Source organism: Rhinichthys klamathensis, unplaced genomic scaffold (assembly GCF_029890125.1).
Source record: "Rhinichthys klamathensis goyatoka isolate OS25496 unplaced genomic scaffold, OSU_Roscu_1.1 h1tg000123l_1, whole genome shotgun sequence".
NCBI lineage: Eukaryota > Metazoa > Chordata > Actinopteri > Cypriniformes > Leuciscidae > Rhinichthys > Rhinichthys klamathensis.
In genome coordinates, this window is record NW_026606660.1 from 1810001 (window position 1) to 1827626 (window position 17626).

General features: G+C 37.7%; 1 protein-coding gene across 7 annotated transcripts in view; it reads right to left on the minus strand.

Annotated features, from left to right (window-relative positions):
- Positions 1-17626, minus strand: part of numb (NUMB endocytic adaptor protein) — an 83354-nt gene that overhangs the window by 11635 nt on the left and 54093 nt on the right. For 5 of the 7 annotated variants that reach the window (XM_056255866.1, XM_056255861.1, XM_056255864.1 and 2 more), the window contains exons 4-9: positions 13514-13546; positions 12077-12151; positions 5517-5657; positions 4881-5085; positions 2756-3061; positions 1684-1827 (exon numbers count right to left, since the gene is read on the minus strand). In XM_056255866.1, the coding sequence (XP_056111841.1) occupies positions 1684-1827; positions 2756-3061; positions 4881-5085; positions 5517-5657; positions 12077-12151; positions 13514-13546 (904 nt within the window). The remainder of the gene's footprint in view (positions 1-1683; positions 1828-2755; positions 3062-4880; positions 5086-5516; positions 5658-12076; positions 12152-13513; positions 13547-17626) is intronic. The other 2 variants (XM_056255867.1, XM_056255865.1) reach the window with 1 other exon arrangement.

Here is a 17626-nt window from a genome sequence, read left to right on the forward strand (position 1 = left end):
ACCCACTCACTCACTGACCCACTCACTCACTCACTCACTCACTGACCCACTCAGTCACTGACTCACTCACTGACTCACTCACGGACCCACTCACTCACGGACCCACTCACTCACAGACCCCCTCACTCACAGACCCCCTCACTCACTGACTCACTGACCCACTCACTCACTCACTGACCCACTCACTCACTCACTGACCCACTCACTCACTCACTGACTCACTCACTCACTCACTCACTTCACTCACTCACTCACTCACTCACTCACTCACTCACTCACTCACTCACTCACTCACTCACTCACTCACTCACTCACTCACTCACTCACTCACTCACTCACTCACTCACTGACCCACTCACTCACTGACCCACTCACTCACTCACTCACTCACTGACCCACTCACTCACTCACTCACTCACTGACCCACTCACTCACTCACTCACCCACTCACTCACTGACCCACTCACTCACTCACTCACTCACTCACTCACTGACCCACTCACTCACTCACTCACTCACTGACCCACTCACTCACTCACTCACTCACTGACCCACTCACTCACTCACTCACTCACTCACTCACTCACTGACCCACTCACTCACTCACTCACTCACTCACTCACTCACTCACTCACTCACTCACTCACTCACTCACTCACTCACTCACTCACTCACTCACTCACTCACTCACCCACTCACCCACTCACTCACTCACTCACTGACCCACTCACTCACTCACTCACCCACTCACCCACTCACTCACTCACTCACTCACTCACTCACTCACTCACTCACTCACTCACTCACTCACTCACTCACTCACTCACTCACTCACTCACTCACTCACTCACTCAATGCTGTCTATGATCTCTTTGCATCACAGGAATAAATTACATTTTAAAAATACATTTAAAAAGAAAACAGTTGTTTTAAACTGTAATAATATATCAAAATATTAATGTGTTGATATACACTACCGTTCAAAAGTTTGGGGTCGGTACGATTTTAAATACTTTTAAAAGAATTCTCTTCTGCTAACCATGGCTGCGCTTATTTGATTAAAAATACAACAAAAATCAGTTATAGTATTAAATATTATTCCAGTGTAAATCAGCTGTTTTCTGTGTGAATATATAGTAAAGTGTAATTTATTCCTGTGATCAAAGCTGAATTTTCAGCATCACCAGTGTCAGTGTCTTCAGTGTCAAATGATCCTTCACAAATCAGTATAATATGAGGATTTGATGCTCAAGAAACATTTATTATTATTATCAATGTTGAAACAGTTGTTGGTCTGTCAGTTGTACAGTTTTTTTTATTTATTTTTTTATTCTTTGATGAATAGGAAGTTCAAAAGACTTTTGTAACATTATAAATGTCTTTACTGTCACTTTCGATCAAATTAGTTATTCCTTGATAAATAAAAGTATTGATTTCTTTCCTCCAAAAAATAAAAATAAAATTCTCACTGACCCCAAACTTTTGAACGGTAGTGTATATATATATATATATTTTTTTTTTTAAAGGACAAGTTGCATGTTGCGGTTTAAATTCATTCCCTTTAAATCGGCAGATACAGATGCTGCACAGCTCATTTACATAAGGTGTTAATTGTGAATCTGTAACACACAGACACAGATCCCCTCCTCTGTAAAGTGCTGAGAGTGTGGGAGTGAAGCTGACCTGGAGCAGCGGGTGACTGCGGTGAGGAGGTGTGTTTGGGCATCGGTGCCGAGGAGAACGGGTCCTCTGGAGGCCCACTGAAGGTGGATGTGATCTGAGTGCACAGAGAGCTGATGCTGTCGCCCTCTCCCTCCACCTCCGCCACTGACAAACACAGCACAACAATCACTGTCCACGTATCCTCAAACCAACTCACTGCCTTAGAGGCAACAAAACATCTGTTAAGGCTTTAGGAACAATGAGAGAAGGAGAAAAAAGAAACGGACGTCCTATATTGTAGGGCTGGGTTGAAAATATTGATTTGTCGAATTTAAATCGATTCTCATTTTGATGAACCGATATCGAGTGGCGTCTCTGTCAAAAGTGTTGCATGTACTTTATTATTATAAGTTATAATTATATAAACTGCCTTATGTGCAATTTAAATGTTTGTATCCAAATCAGTTGTTAATATTATAGTAATGTACTGACTGTTACCTTTATAGTTTACAGCATTAGTTGAGAGAATTTTTTTCTTGAGAAAGATGTACTGTACCTGATACTGTATATCCAAATTAATCGATATCGAATTGAATTGCAAGCTTGTGAAAGTCAATGCCCAGCTCTACGAAATACAGTAGTCAACATTTGAAGTGGATCAAAAAAGTTGTCCTAATACAAGAATGGCTATTGTTCAAAATTCATGTATAACTCTGATGAAAGGTTTTGATCCACTCCAAATGTGGTCTACTGTAGATACAGCATATAGAAAACCTATTGATTACATTTTCAGATCTGGAAAGATGATGATCAGAGATAGATAGATTGTTTTATTTAGTGCCATGTCAGCATCTAAGGCTATTTTCATGGCAAAAGTTCAATTACAAAAAAAACAACAAATATCATATAAATACAATAAAACCAAGTCATATTATAATTTTTTTTTTTTTTTTAATTAACATATGACACAAAAAAATCAAAAACATTTTCAGGCATAATCTTACTAAATAAGTGCTTAAGTGAAATAACTTCATAAAAGAGCATTCTGCTTGTATTAAACCCAGCCCAGATCAGAGAAGTCGAAGAGCCTCACCAGTGTTCTTGCTGGGGAAGTCCGACTTGCGCTGCATGGTGGACGGCAGCTCGTTCATGCGCAGGGACATCTGGCGTTTGAAGGGAGAGGTTTTCTGGCTGAGCGCCGGGAAGCCGCGGAACGAGCCCTGGCGAGCGAGAGCCTCCACGGGCGCGTGGCGTCGGGGGATGGCGTGAGGATTGGCGTCCTGAGGGGCCAGTGTGTTCATGGACAGAGGCGGCGAGGACGACGAGTCGTTGGGTCCCGCCAGGGAGACCGCAGGGTTTGAAACGCCCACAGAGGAGATGCTCAACACACACTCAGAGTCTGAGGAGAGACGAAGGGTTGCCAATGACACCACTACACCACCGCTCAGAAGTTTCGGGTCAGAATGATTTGTTTAATCTTTCTGAAAGATGTCTTCTGCTCACCAAGGCTGCATTTGTTTTTTTTTATCAATGCAATTAAAAACATAACATTTTTTAAGTATTATTACAAGTGTTTTCTATGAGAATTTATTGTAAAATGTCATTTATTCCTGTGATTAAAGCTGACTTTTTAGCATCATTACTCCAGTCTTCAGTGCCACACGATCCTTCGGAAATCACTCTATGTGGATGATTTGCTGCGCAATAATTTTTTCTGATTATTATCGGTGTGTAAAACAGCTGTGCTGCTTAATGATTTTGTGGAAAGCATGATACATTATTTGAATGATTCTTTGATAAATAGATTATAGAATACATTTATTTCTGACATTATTAATGTCTTTTAATGTTATTAATGTCTTTACCAAAATCATTTACCGTCACTTGATCAATTTAATGCGTCATTGCTAAATAAAAACATTAACCAAACAAAAAAAATGACCCCAAATGTTTTTACACTAGCGTATAACTGATCATAAAAATAGATGTTATTACTGATCCCCTAAAAATCTGAATGTGACAACAGCTAGTTAAAAGTCATTTTAGTCCATATAGTCCAGAAAAGAAAATGTAAATCTGAACGCACTTGCTTTGATATTTAGTTATCTAATGCAGAGGGTTTCAGACTTTAAAGCTGAGGATCCTCAAATATGGTTACTCCTCCTTCCTATACTGCTCATTATAAAGACTCATTAGATGTATAAACCTTTTCATTCAACTGATCAAAAGTGACAGTAAAGACATTTATAATCAAATAAATCAGTCCTGAAAAAAATGATCAGTTTCCACAAAAATCAACATTGATAATAATCAGAAATGTTTCTTGAGCATCAAATCATCATATTAGAATGATTTCTGAAGGATCATGTGACACTGAAAATTCAGCTTTGATCACAGGAATAAATTACATTTCAAAGTATATTCACATAGAAAACAGTTATTTTAAAGGGATAGTTCACTTTGAAATTAATTTTTGGTATGTTTTAGCTTACCTCAAGGGCATCCAAGATGTAGGTGTCTTTGTTTCCGCAGTAGTTTCAATTTTTAGGTCAAACCGTTCTTGTCTGTCAGTCATATAATGCAGGTCTATGGTCACCACCTCAAAGAGCATGCACAGAGAAGTCCAAATTAAACATGATTTAATGACTCGTAAATGTAAGTACACATTGATGGCCTAAGACACGAAACGAGCAGTTTGTGTGAGAAAACGAACAGTATTTATATCGTTTTTACCTCTTGTAACGCACAGACCGAAGCGCCCACGCCCTCAGATCACTTGGACGTGGCTGTGTTTACAAGAGGTAAAAACGATATAAATACTGTTCGTTTTCTCACACAAACTGCTCGTTTCGTGTCTTAGGCCATCAATGTGTACTTACATTTACGAGTCATTAAATCATGTTTAATTTGGACTTCTCTGTGCATGCTCTTTGAGGTGGTGACCATAGACCTGCATTATATGACTGAAAATATCAAAATTGAAACTACTGCGGAAACAAAGACACCTACATCTCGGATGCCCTTGAGGTAAGCTAAAACATATCAAAAATTAATTTCAAAGTGAACTATCCCTTTAAATCGTAATAATATTTCTCAATATTACTGTGCTTTACTGTAATTTTGATCAAATAAAAACATATCCTTGGTGAGCAGAAGAGACTTCTTTCAAAATCGAAATCTTTTAAATGGTAGTGTATAAAAAGCTGTCTGAAACGCACCTTTCTTGGCGTCCTGCAGCTGCCGCATGACCTCCTCTCGCTCCGCCTGCTCTGTGGCGGTGGTGACGCGGAACGAGCCCTCCCGTGTGAAGGTGGTGCGGTTGGCATCGAAGGTGGCCGTGACCCCGCACTCTTTCTCCCGCTTCTGTTTCCGCTCCAGACACGCGGCAAACGCACAGCCCACCGCGTGGCTCAGACGCTCGCCCTGACCACACACACACACACACACACTCAATGCACTCTTCACAGGCTTTGATCAAATGTATTATATTACATTCAATTGTATAAATAATATATAAATATTTATATATTTAGTATTTACATTTAATTTCATGTTACTTGTACTTTGCACTTTTCATGATATTCATAAAATGTTTAGACACAAAATTGAATCTTCCTAAAAAAAATGACAACACAAAGACTATAATGCTGTATGGTTCTCATGAAGTAAGATTATGTGCAAATATTTTTTCTAGCAACTTGACAAGTTGCATTTGAAAGATGTAGACTTGTAAGCTCTCGTTCTTAGCTTTCCAGACACAATTTTATATGAAGAGCAGTTAATAAAAAGTAAGGCCATGAGTGTGTGCCCATGGCCGGTCCATGAGAGTGCCTGACGGGCACGAGAGCGCTCACCGAGTCTTTGACGGCCATGAAACAGTGGCAGATCCAGCGGCGTGTGGTCCCATCTCTGCAGATGTAGGAGAAGGCGTGCTCAAAGTTACGGTCCGGCGCACAGAAGGAAACCTTCTCTATCGTCTGGTCTAGGATCAGATCCTGACAACAAAACAGGCAGAATGGCAAAATTGATATTTCCACAAAAGAACAGTGTTTTCAGGGTGTTTTCTATGGGGTTAATTGTTAATTGTTGGATTTGTCTGCACGTCGACGCTAGAAGTGTTTCAAAATGTTTCAAAAAAGTGTTTCATGTGTGCAGCAATTTACAAATGCACAGAAAGCGGTTCACAAATAAATACCAGGCAGGGTTGTGTTTGTGACATAAAACACATTTGTAAATATATTTTTTTGAGTGCTGGGCAATGATTAATCGCGTCCAAAATAAAAGTTTGTGTTTACATAATATGTGTGTGTACTGTGTATAATTATTTTGTAAATATAAATACACACATATGCATGTATATTTTTAAGAAATATTTACATGTATATACTGTATAAATATTTGTACATAATTTATATTATATATATATATATATATATATATATAAATATTTGATATATAAAATAACACATTTTTCTTAAATGTATACATGCATGTGTGTGTATTTATATATATACAAAATAATTATACACAGCACACACACACATATTTTGTAAACACAAACTTATATTTTGGACGCGATTAATCGTTGCCCAGCACTAATTTCTTTATTTGCAAATCTCATTTGATTTATTTGTGAGTTTTATGCATTTTTGTGAAACTCTTTACATTTATTTGTGGATCTAAATCTATTTATTTATGAATTTGATACATTTTTGTGAATCTCAATCTATTTATTTGTAATAATTAGGGTTGGGTACCGAAACTCGGTGCCAATAGGGAACCGGTTCCGACGTAAACGGTAGTAACCAGACCGAATAAGAACGAAAATTTCGGTGCCTGATTTCGGTGCCTAACTTCATTAGGCACACACGCACACACACAAGGTCTCTCGCTCTCTCTCTCTCCGCCGTGCGTGTGCTACACAGTTTGGAGCACAGTCTCTTCTGTCTCGCAAGCGCGCTCTTTCTCGCAAGGTTTGGCTGCATTTCACGTGTAAAATTACGTGTCAGAACGCCCTCTGGGTGTGCCGATAGTCTGAATTCCATATAGAATCAAGCCAATTCATTGGCTGATGGCGCGGGCGCCGCATCGACGCACTTACGTCGTCATACTATGTTGGCGCGCGCGCGCCATCTGCTCCTCAGATTTCTTTGCCGAAAAAGGAAGCTGGTCGGCAGCGCGAGGAGCTTGGCAGCGTCTCGTTCCCTATTGAGAGATATGTTACACCAGTAACCAGAGATGTTCTCTTTCATAGGTTCACTTAACGCTGCGTAGCTAAGAAGCAGTGGATTTGTAGGCTGCTGTATCATCACGTGCCGTTTGAACTGACGCGCTACAGCGATCTGTCTATGGCGTTATTATCCTGTCCAATGTCGAGAGCGCATTATTGTAGCGCGAAAGTACATTAATATTATGCGCGAGCGTGAATCTCTCTGCTCGCGCGCGGAATATGATGTGCCGAGCGTGAATCCCTCTGCTCGCGCGCGGAATATGATATGCACAGCGCGAATCTCTCTGCTTGCGCGCGGGAACTGGGCGCGCGCTCTCAGATACACTTCTCTTGTAAGAATATGCCTGCACTTAAAACGTGTTCAGTGCAATCGCGAATTGCTCCTCTTCCCCAGCTAACAATTTTAGGTTATAAGAACGTTTTCATAACGTTCCCATTAAGTTATAAAAACGTTATTTCTGAATGTTCTAGGGAATTTCAAAAAGTCCAGTTTTTTAGACGTTGTATTAACGTTATATCTTGGTTATAAGACCGTTCAATTCTCCCGTTATGTAAACGTTGTATTAATGTTTTTTCCTGGTTATAATAACGTTAGAACGTTCAATTCTCCCTTTATATAAACGTTGTATTAACGTTCTTGCTTGGTTATAAGAAGTTATTCAAACGTTCAATTCTCCCATTATATAAACGTTCTCTTAATGTTTTTCTAAGATAATGAAAAACGTTTCATTCATAACAAGGTAGCCTATATAATAGGCCTATATGAAGAACCTAAAACAAGAACTTTCAGATTTTAAAATTAAGACAAAAATAAATAAAAAAGACCCATGAATCATGTCTATAATATGTGTAATGTAGTCCACTGAAGTCGAGTTGAATTGAACCCAAGTAGGCCTATAGTTTATTCCAATAAACCGATTTGGGTTGAAGTGACCATATGAAATTAACATAAACATAAACTTGGAAATTGTTGTAAAAATGAGCTATATAAATTAAATTAACTTTAACTTGTGGATGTCATTGGTTGTTTTTAGTCATAATCCTTGTCCTTGTGTTCCCATTGTCTCTTGTCTAGCTTTGTTCCCTGTACCATTGTTGGTGATTCTATGTTTAGTCCAAGTTTATGTTCATGTTAATTTCATATGGTCACTTCAACCTAAATCGGTTTACTGGAATAAACTATAGGCCTACTTGGGTTCAATTCAACTCGACTTCAGTGGAGTAGGCTACATTACACATATTATAGACATGATTCATGGGTCTTTTTTTTAATTTTATTTTAGGTTCTTCTTATAGGCTAGGCCTATTATATAGGCTACCTTGTTATATAAAAAACATTAAGAAAGGTTTTAATAATTATTAAAACATTTCTTAATGTTTTTTTTTATTGAATGAAACGTTTTTCATTATCTTAGAAAAACATTAAGAGAAGGTTTATATAATGGGAGAATTGAACGTTTGAATAACGTTCTTATAACCAAACAAGAACGTTAATACAACGTTTATATAAAGGGAGAATTGAACGTTCTAACGTTATTATAACCAGGAAATAACATTAATACAACGTTTACATAACGGGAGAATTGAACTTTTTTTATAACCAAGAAATAACGTTAATACAACGTCTAAAAAACTGGACTTTTTGAAATTCCCTAGAACATTCAGAAATAAGGTTTTTATAACTTAATGGGAACGTTATGAAAACGTTCTTATAACCTAAAATTGTTAGCTGGGGAAGAGGAGCAATTCGCGATTGCACTGAACACGTTTTAAGTGCAGGCATATTCTCTGAGCGAGGCAGCGAGCTCACTCAGCCCAGAGAGAGAATTCTTACAAGAGAAGTGTATCTGAGAGCGCGCGCCCAGTTCCCGCGCGCGAGCAGAGAGATTCGCGCTGTGCATATCATATTCCGCGCGCGAGCAGAGGGATTCACGCTCGGCACATCATATTCCGCGCGCGAGCAGAGAGATTCACGCTCGCGCATAATATTAATGTACTTTCGCGCTACAATAATGCGCTCTCGACATTGGACAGGATAATAACGCCATATCTGTCACATTTCAAAGAGCCAAAACGTTATTTATTGTGTGAATCTCGTAAAAATATTGACAGAATCTGACAGCTGTGGATTTGTTCCATATCAAAAGTAACCTTCTCTGTCTTGTCTGTCCGTGTCCTCTTTGTCCGCGATTTTTCTGTGTGAAAAGGGTCATTTGCGTGAGTCTCACGGTCAATGCGTGAGAGTTGGCAGCTCTGCCTGCTATAGTAATCTCTATTAATCTCCAGTATTATTACATTGTTTGATACAATATTGTTTCATTTGATATTATGTAAATATGAATTTTTATTTTATATTGGTTTTATTATTACCATATGTTACTTGTATTTATATTGTTTAAAGATTTAAGTTAATATTGTGTCCAGTTTGGCCCTGTAAATTAAAGGGTATTATTTTTTGATAAAGTGTGTGCGGTTTCATTTTCTTAAGGACCGATTTAAGAACCGTTTAAGCACCGGAACCGTTTAAAAAATACCGAGTAGGTACTGGAATCGGATAAAACCCAAACGATACCCAACCCTAGTAATAATGCACCGCTTCTAAGCCCATAGTTTTCACACCTGGCTTGTTCGGAGCATTAGTTTCAGAGCTAGAGCTTGCTAGTATCCTTTACGCTGAGTTTCGTTACATTTTTGTGACGCGCTCCACAAACTTCCCGGAAAGGAAACCAGTGGCGTCCTGTTTGTTTTCTTTACTTTACAAACGCACAATGTTTTGTCACGACAGCTACAGATGAAGCCACAATACGCCAGTGGAACAGAAAATCTCAATCCATCTTGACGGATGATGCAGACGAATCTCTGACCAATAGGAGGACGTTTGACGCACATGTGACTTGTTGTATAAACACATTTTGGTATGCTTTGAAATGTTGCCTTGTCAAAAACTAACCAAACTAAGAAGAAAATGCTAAATTAAGTAAGCAAATGTATTTATATAGTAATTTTCCAAACAAAACAATGCAGTTCAAAGTGCAAAAAACAACCAAACAATAGATACAATGGATAGTAGACCCATTAAAATACAAGAATAAGAATAAAGTTTATAAGGATTAACTATAAAGGCATCAAATATCTAAAAATTAAGAAAAACATATGAAATATATTAAAACGCATTATATGATATTACAGGAAGGCCAGACTAAAGAAATGTTTTAATTTAGACTTAAAACTATTACTATTTTTAGCACGTCGTACTTCCTCTTTCCAGACGCGAGGAGCGCAGCGGATAAAAGCAGCATCATCACCCAATCTTTCAGTCCTACTTTGTGGTATTATTAAAATAAAAGGATCTGAGGATTACAGGTTCATATACTGTAAGCATTTTTGAAAGATAGTCTGGAGCAAATCCATGCAATGCCTTGTAACCAATAAAAATGAAGCCTCTTTTTCTGAACAAAGCAAACGATCTACATGTGAAAACAGCCTCAGTGATACAGTAATACTGTAACCAGGGATTCAAACTCATCAGGGGGGAAAAGAAGAGGGAAAACACATGGAAAATGTTTAAATATCAGCTTTAAAATGTCGATTTAAGTTATACAATTTTAAAACGACTTCCTACTGTACTGTGAAATAGAAGGGAGAGCTTCTCTTTTGTTGACAACAGATTTATAAACAATTTCAGCTTTTGTAGATTGTACATTTTAAAAGTCGGTTAGTGTCTTTAATTTCTTCATTTCATCTGTGCAGTGATCAGTGCTTGCTTTAGATGGAGTCTACACACATTTTCAGCTAATGTCTTGGCTCAGTATTACTGCTTGGGGAGACTGCTGTAGCATTATTACTATAATGCATAAACATCATATAAAAACAAACTGAACTGTGGTTATCCACTTGAGATGGTTTCATACGCAGCGATATGGACTTTTGTGCTTTGCCAGACTGAAATCCAGCAGGCCTTCAGTGCAGTGAGGAGCAATGACTGGCTCACACCAGCAGGGGGCAGGAAAAGATGAATATGATAAGTGTGCATGAATATAGGACAACTGCTTCATTCACCTAGTCCTCATGTTGACCCAAACCTCTTCTTTTGAAGAGATGCTCTTTTCTGTGAATTTTCATTGAATGGGATCAAAGAATTAAAGGATGCAAGAGCATTATACGAAGTATAACTACTGGTCAGTTTATTTAAAGTCCCCCTGTTGTCAATAACGTTATCCCTTTAAACTCATCTGATCAACAAAATTACATATTTAAAAGTTTTTTCCTAGAAAAAAAAACTTCATGCTTGAATGTAACCCGACACCCTTGCCTCATTTAGCATGCGTGGTTCTATGAATATGCAAATGAGCCCCGCCTCAACTCACTCACTCAGCTCAGAGATCCACTGGTTGACGATCACACGTTGATCTGATTGGTTACAAGGTAGTTTGTGACGTCAGAAACACCAGCGATTTCAAACCGTGTTTTTGAGACTGTCTTTGGTTCACTGCAGTTTTAAGAAGAAATTACTCAGCAATGCTGTCGACTTATGAATCTACACATGGTTTGACTTAAAGCATATTAAAAACACGATAAAGACATATAAACAACATTGAAAGCTTGATTTTCACCACAGGGGGACTTTAATGTCTTCTAAAGCTACACATACAGTACAATAGCTTTGTGTCATCATTTACTAGATCTTGACATCCACCCCCATTTATTTTTTAAGTATTATTGAGATACTTATAGTTTATATATTGAATATTTTTAATTTTTTGTATTTTAGTTAAATGTTTTAGTCATTTTGTTGTTTTTATTTAATTTTAATTATTTATTTTTCACTTTTAGTTATTTTAGTACATCAAGTTAAACTAAATGACAAAGAGAAATTTACTAGCTGGAACAATTTTTTGTATAAATCTTTAATTTATAGTTTTAGTTTTAGTTAACTATACTAATCCTGATGTGCACTAGTTCTCATTTTTAAGTTGACACGAGTTCATGAAAAAACCCTTCTTTTGAATTGCATCTTTTCATTTAGTAATCGGCTGGTCAGTTTGGATGATTTCCTTGAAATGGAAGAGGGATTGCATCTAACTGCAGTGAGCAAGTGCTCTTCATTATGAGCATCTGTACTGTATTTATATGTACTGTGGGATCTAGTGGATCATCTCAGTTCAGTTTGGAGTCCTTCAGTACCTTTGTCTTGTCATCTACGACCCTCAGGCCATCTGCAGACACCCAGAGCACCGCGCGCACAGCCTTCTTACCCGCCTGTGTGGACACACATAACACACAAACAATGAGGGATGGAGGGAAAACACAGACTTTAAAAGAGAAGAGAGTTGATTTTCCCACAAGTTCCCCTTGCTGAGGCCCTTCACCCTCCTCCACTTTCACACAAATGCACTTTCATCTACCAACAACACCTGAAAATAGAGAAAAGTTAAAAACATTGAGTTTTGAGAAGGTCACAGCAGTGTAAGAAGAAGCAGGCATGTTGTCGAAAACCAGAAAGGAAGAACAGAAGGTAAGCACTCAAACAAACACACGTCCTGATTTGGGGAGCTGTGTTCACACTTACCTAAGTGCAGAAATTAACTCTCACACACACACACACACACACATTTCCGTTACACGAAAGGAAACAAAATGAGTTTTGTGACTCACTTTGCACACACTCTTCTATTGCTCCAGGCATGTTTTAGGAGCAAACTATTCTAACAGTGGGGAAAAAAGTGGACACACATTCACACATGTTTGAGCCACAAACATACTCTATGCAAGTACACAAACACTGAATGCTTGAGCAAGGCACTGCAATCGTGCAATACTTCTTTGTTGCTGCGGCGGTAAAATACCTCAGTACTCGTGGGTAGAAGTCGACAGAAATACCAACACATTCTCATCCTTTGGCGTCATATAGGTGACGCCATATGACATTTCGTTGAAATACTACGCACATGGCACCCTTTAGCGTGAATATAACACGCACTGTTATGGGTAGGTTTAGGTCTGGGGTAGGGTCTGCGTCTCATATTGACGCTAAAGGATGCCAGTAACGTGTATGACGCCTTGGGTTCTGCGTGTTATATTCACGCTAAAGGGTGCCATGTGCGTAGTATTTCAACGAAATGTCATATGGCGTCACCTATATGACGCCAAAGGATGAGAACGGGCTCGAAATACACTGTTTTAATGATTAATCGACACTCGTTGCTGCTCTGTGGACCTCGCGGTTATTGGTTCAAATCAACAGTAGACGCGTTTTTCATTACAGATTTGCGCAGAACTTTTGCGATATTTTCTAAATGTCGTTAAAAAACAATTGCGAAATGACGGCGTTTCCATTAACCGATGTTATGCGACTAAAGCGTCATTCCAAAAATCATGACTACGGATGTTGGTAGGTTTGCGTAAATAGCCATTATTTTTAATAATATGCGTATTATCCAAGCTTTAATGGCAAGGAAAACCCCTTATACTTGTGAGTGGCACATATGAGGTGTTTCTCCCTCATATCTGCTTCAAGCTCTTGATAAATTGTGGTAAATTGTGAAATCGCAACAACATATGAAATCGTACTTGCATAGAGTATATTTGGGACTGTACATAAATGCACACAGCAGAACTTACTTTTGCAAAGAAGCCCTTGAAGAACTTTCTGTCCTGGAATGGAGGGTTGGTAAGGGGATGTTGGTGGGAGGAAAAGGCATGAGAGGGTTACAAATGAACTGAGACACAATGTCCTGTAAGTGCGTGTCAGGGCGGACTCTGGTTTAGGGGCTTTCGATGGTTGAGAATGACAGAGTTGTGAAGTATGGAGAGGATAAGAAGGGGAGATCACCAATCAGGAGTCAGATTCACCACGTGTGAAGTTTAAGGATGATGTTATTGGTGCTGTTACAGGTCTAGTATTATTACTCCACTAAGTGAGTTTGATTATTTCATTATTCTTGAAGGAATAGTTGGCACGCAATGGAAAATTAGTCATTTACTCACTTAACCCTCATGTGGTGTTCGGGTCAATTTGACCCGGAGAAGATTTTCTTTTTCCCGAAAATACTAGTTAATGTTATCGCTTTGGACTGAAACTTAGTGACTTTGTTCCCAAACGGTTTAACTAAATCTCAGGTTTTTTTTGAAAATTTTCTTATTTTTTTGTGGGAGTTTTGTTACCTTGTTACACTTGTGGTGTTCCCGGTCAAAAATGACCGGCCTATAAAAAATAGCTTATAAGTCACTCATTATACCATATTTTCACCCAATCTTGGATTCAATCTTTTTGTCAACTTCTTCTCTTTCAATTAGGACTGGTTTTATATTTCTGTTTGCATCTGATTAATCGTGGGCCTCATTTGTCTGAAAGTAGGCATCTCATTTTTTGAGTAAAAAACAAATAATTTATGAGTAAATTTGGAAATATGAAAAAAAAAATGAAAAAAAATGGCTACTGTTGATTACACTAGTCTACTTTAATGTTTCACCAGGAATTTTGTTTTGAAACTTTTGTTTTGTAAAAAATATGGCACATAGTCACACTTGTGGTGTTCCCGGTCAAAAATGACCGGCCTATAAAAAATAGCTTATAAATCACTCATTATACCATATTTTCACCCAATCTTGGATTCAATCTTTTTGTCAACTTGTTCTCTTTCAATTAGGACTGGTTTTATATTTCTGTTTGCATCTGATTAATCGTGGGCCTCATTTGTCTGAGAGTAGGCATCTCATTTTTTGAGTAAAAAAACAAATAATTTATGAGTAAATTTGGAAATATGAAAAGAAAATATGAAAAAAATGGCTACTGTTAATCACACTAGTCTACTCTAATGTTTCACAAGGAATTTTGTTTTGAAACTTTTGTTTTGTAAAAAATATGGCACATAGTCACACTTGTGGTGTTCCCGGTCAAAAATGACCGGCCTATAAAAAATAGTTTATAAATCACTCATAATACCATATTTTCACCCAATCTTGGATTCAATCTTTTTGTCAAATTGTTCTCTTTCAATTAGGACTGGTTTTATATTTCTGTTTGCATCTGATTAATCGTGGGCCTCATTTATCTGATAGTAGGCATGGTCAAAAATGGTCACAATGGCCGACCATTGAAAGTGAATGGGAGAGACTGAAAATAACAGAACAATTTAGTTTTCAGGAGCATGTTCATTATTTTCATGTACACATATGAGCATGTGTGCTTGCAAACATCGAGCCCTTGGACCTGTGCATGTATCGATACATTTATACACACGCTACCCAGACACACACACGTTAAAACACACAAACTTTTTTGAGTATTACACACATTATTTTCCACAGAGAGAAATTTGATCCTACCCTAACCTGCATCTAGTATACATTTATCCATCTGACATTACCACACACACACACACACAAACTGGCCATGACTGCAGTGACCCGGCTTCAAAAGAATCTTTCTTTCATGGTCTTGTTTCATCACAGCTTTCAGACAAAATATTATGACATTTTGTTTTGGAACTGTGAGGTTCTCACACAGAACTAGACAATATTTACAAATATACATCATGTGATAGCACAGGCATATATAAAATGCCTCACAGCACCTTGCTTGTCATTCATTTGTGGCAGCACAATGGCAAAACAGCTCTGCACATGATGTTATTCATCAGATTTTTGACTCAGAAACTAGTGAGGAGGAGGACATGCAGGATGCATCTTGCAGTGAAGATGTTTCTGAAGAGGAAGGCCTTCAGAAGAAAACCTGCCTTGCCTCATAGGTGGGGATGAAGGCCAGGACAAAGTTCCATCTTTTGACCAGAATGAAGCGGTAAACCTCAGCTGGGCCCTCATCACTGGAAGACTGCTCCTCATCAGTTGTTTCAAGCTCCGTAGCCGATTCAGTGGTGCCTTCCTCTTCAGAAACATCTTCACTGCAAGATGCATCCTGAATTTCCTCCTCCTCACTAGTTTCTGAGTCAAAAATCTGATCACGGCCTGTGTGTGTGTGTGTGTGTGTGTGTGTGTGGTAATGTCAGATGGATAAATGTATAATAGATGCAGGTTAGGGTAGGATCAAATTTCTCTCTGTGGAAAAGAATGTGTGTAATATTTTAAAAAGTTTGTGTGTTTTAACATGTGTGTGTCTGGGTAGCGTGTGTATAAATGTATCGATACATGCACAGGTCCAAGGGCTCGATGTTTGCAAGCACACATGCTCATATGTGTACATGAAAATAATGAACATGCTCCTGAAAACTAAATTGTTCTGTTATTTTCAGTCTCTCCCATTCACTTTCAATGGTCGGCCATTGTGACCATTTTTGACCATGCCTACTCTCAGACAAATGAGGCCCACGATTAATCAGATGCAAACAGAAATATAAAACCAGTCCTAATTGAAAGAGAACAAGTTGACAAAAAGATTGAATCCAAGATTGGGTGAAAATATGGTATTATGAGTGATTTATAAACTATTTTTTATAGGCCGGTCATTTTTGACCGGGAACACCACAAGTGTGACTATGTGCCATATTTTTTACAAAACAAAAGTTTCAAAACAAAATTCCTTGTGAAACATTAGAGTAGACTAGTGTGATTAACAGTAGCCATTTTTTTCATATTTTCTTTTCATATTTCCAAATTTACTCATAAATTATTTGTTTTTTACTCAAAAAATGAGATGCTTACTCTCAGACAAATGAGGCCCCCGATTAATCAGATGCAAACAGAAATATAAAACCAGTCCTAATTGAAAGAGAACAAGTTGACAAAAAGATTGAATCCAAGATTGGGTGAAAATATGGTATAATGAGTGATTTATAAGCTATTTTTTATAGGCCGGTCATTTTTGACCGGGAACACCACAAGTGTGACTATGTGCCATATTTTTTACAAAACAAAAGTTTCAAAACAAAATTCCTGGTGAAACATTAGAGTAGACTAGTGTGATCAACAGTAGCCATTTTTTTTCATTTTTTTTTTCATATTTCCAAATTTACTCATAAATGATTTGTTTTTTACTAAAAAAATGAGATGCCTACTCTCAGACAAATGAGGCCCCCGATTAATCAGATGCAAACAGAAATATAAAACCAGTCCTAATTGAAAGAGAACAAGTTGACAAAAAGATTGAATCCAAGATTGGGTGAAAATATGGTATAATGAGTGACTTATAAGCTATTTTTTATAGGCCGGTCATTTTTGACCGGGAACACCACAAGTGTGACTATGTGCCATATTTTTTACAAAACAAAAGTATCAAAACAAAATTCCTGGTGAAAATGTTAAGTTGACTAGTGTGATCAACAATACCAATTTTCTTCAGATTTTATTTAATATTTCCAAAATGATTCAAAAATTGTAAAAAAAATTACTCAAAAAATGAAATGCCTACTCTCAAATAAATGAGGCCTATGGTTATTCAGATGCAAATCAAAATATAAAACCAGTCCTAATTGAAAGAGAACATGTTGACAAAAAGATTGAATCCAAGATTGGGTGAAAATATGGTATAATGAGTGATTTATAAGGTTTTTTTTATGGCCCGGTCATTTTTGACCGGGAACACCACAGGTGTTATAGGGTTTTGAACACCACATGAGGGTTAAGCTCTTTTTCATTCAGCGAAAGTGAATGTGGACCAATGCTGTTGAGCTGCAAAAATGAGCAATTATAAAAGTAGATCATAAGGCTTTTTTTCCCTCAATCGATTAATCTATAGACTTCTTTTTATTTTTCGCGATTAATCGAACAATTAACGAA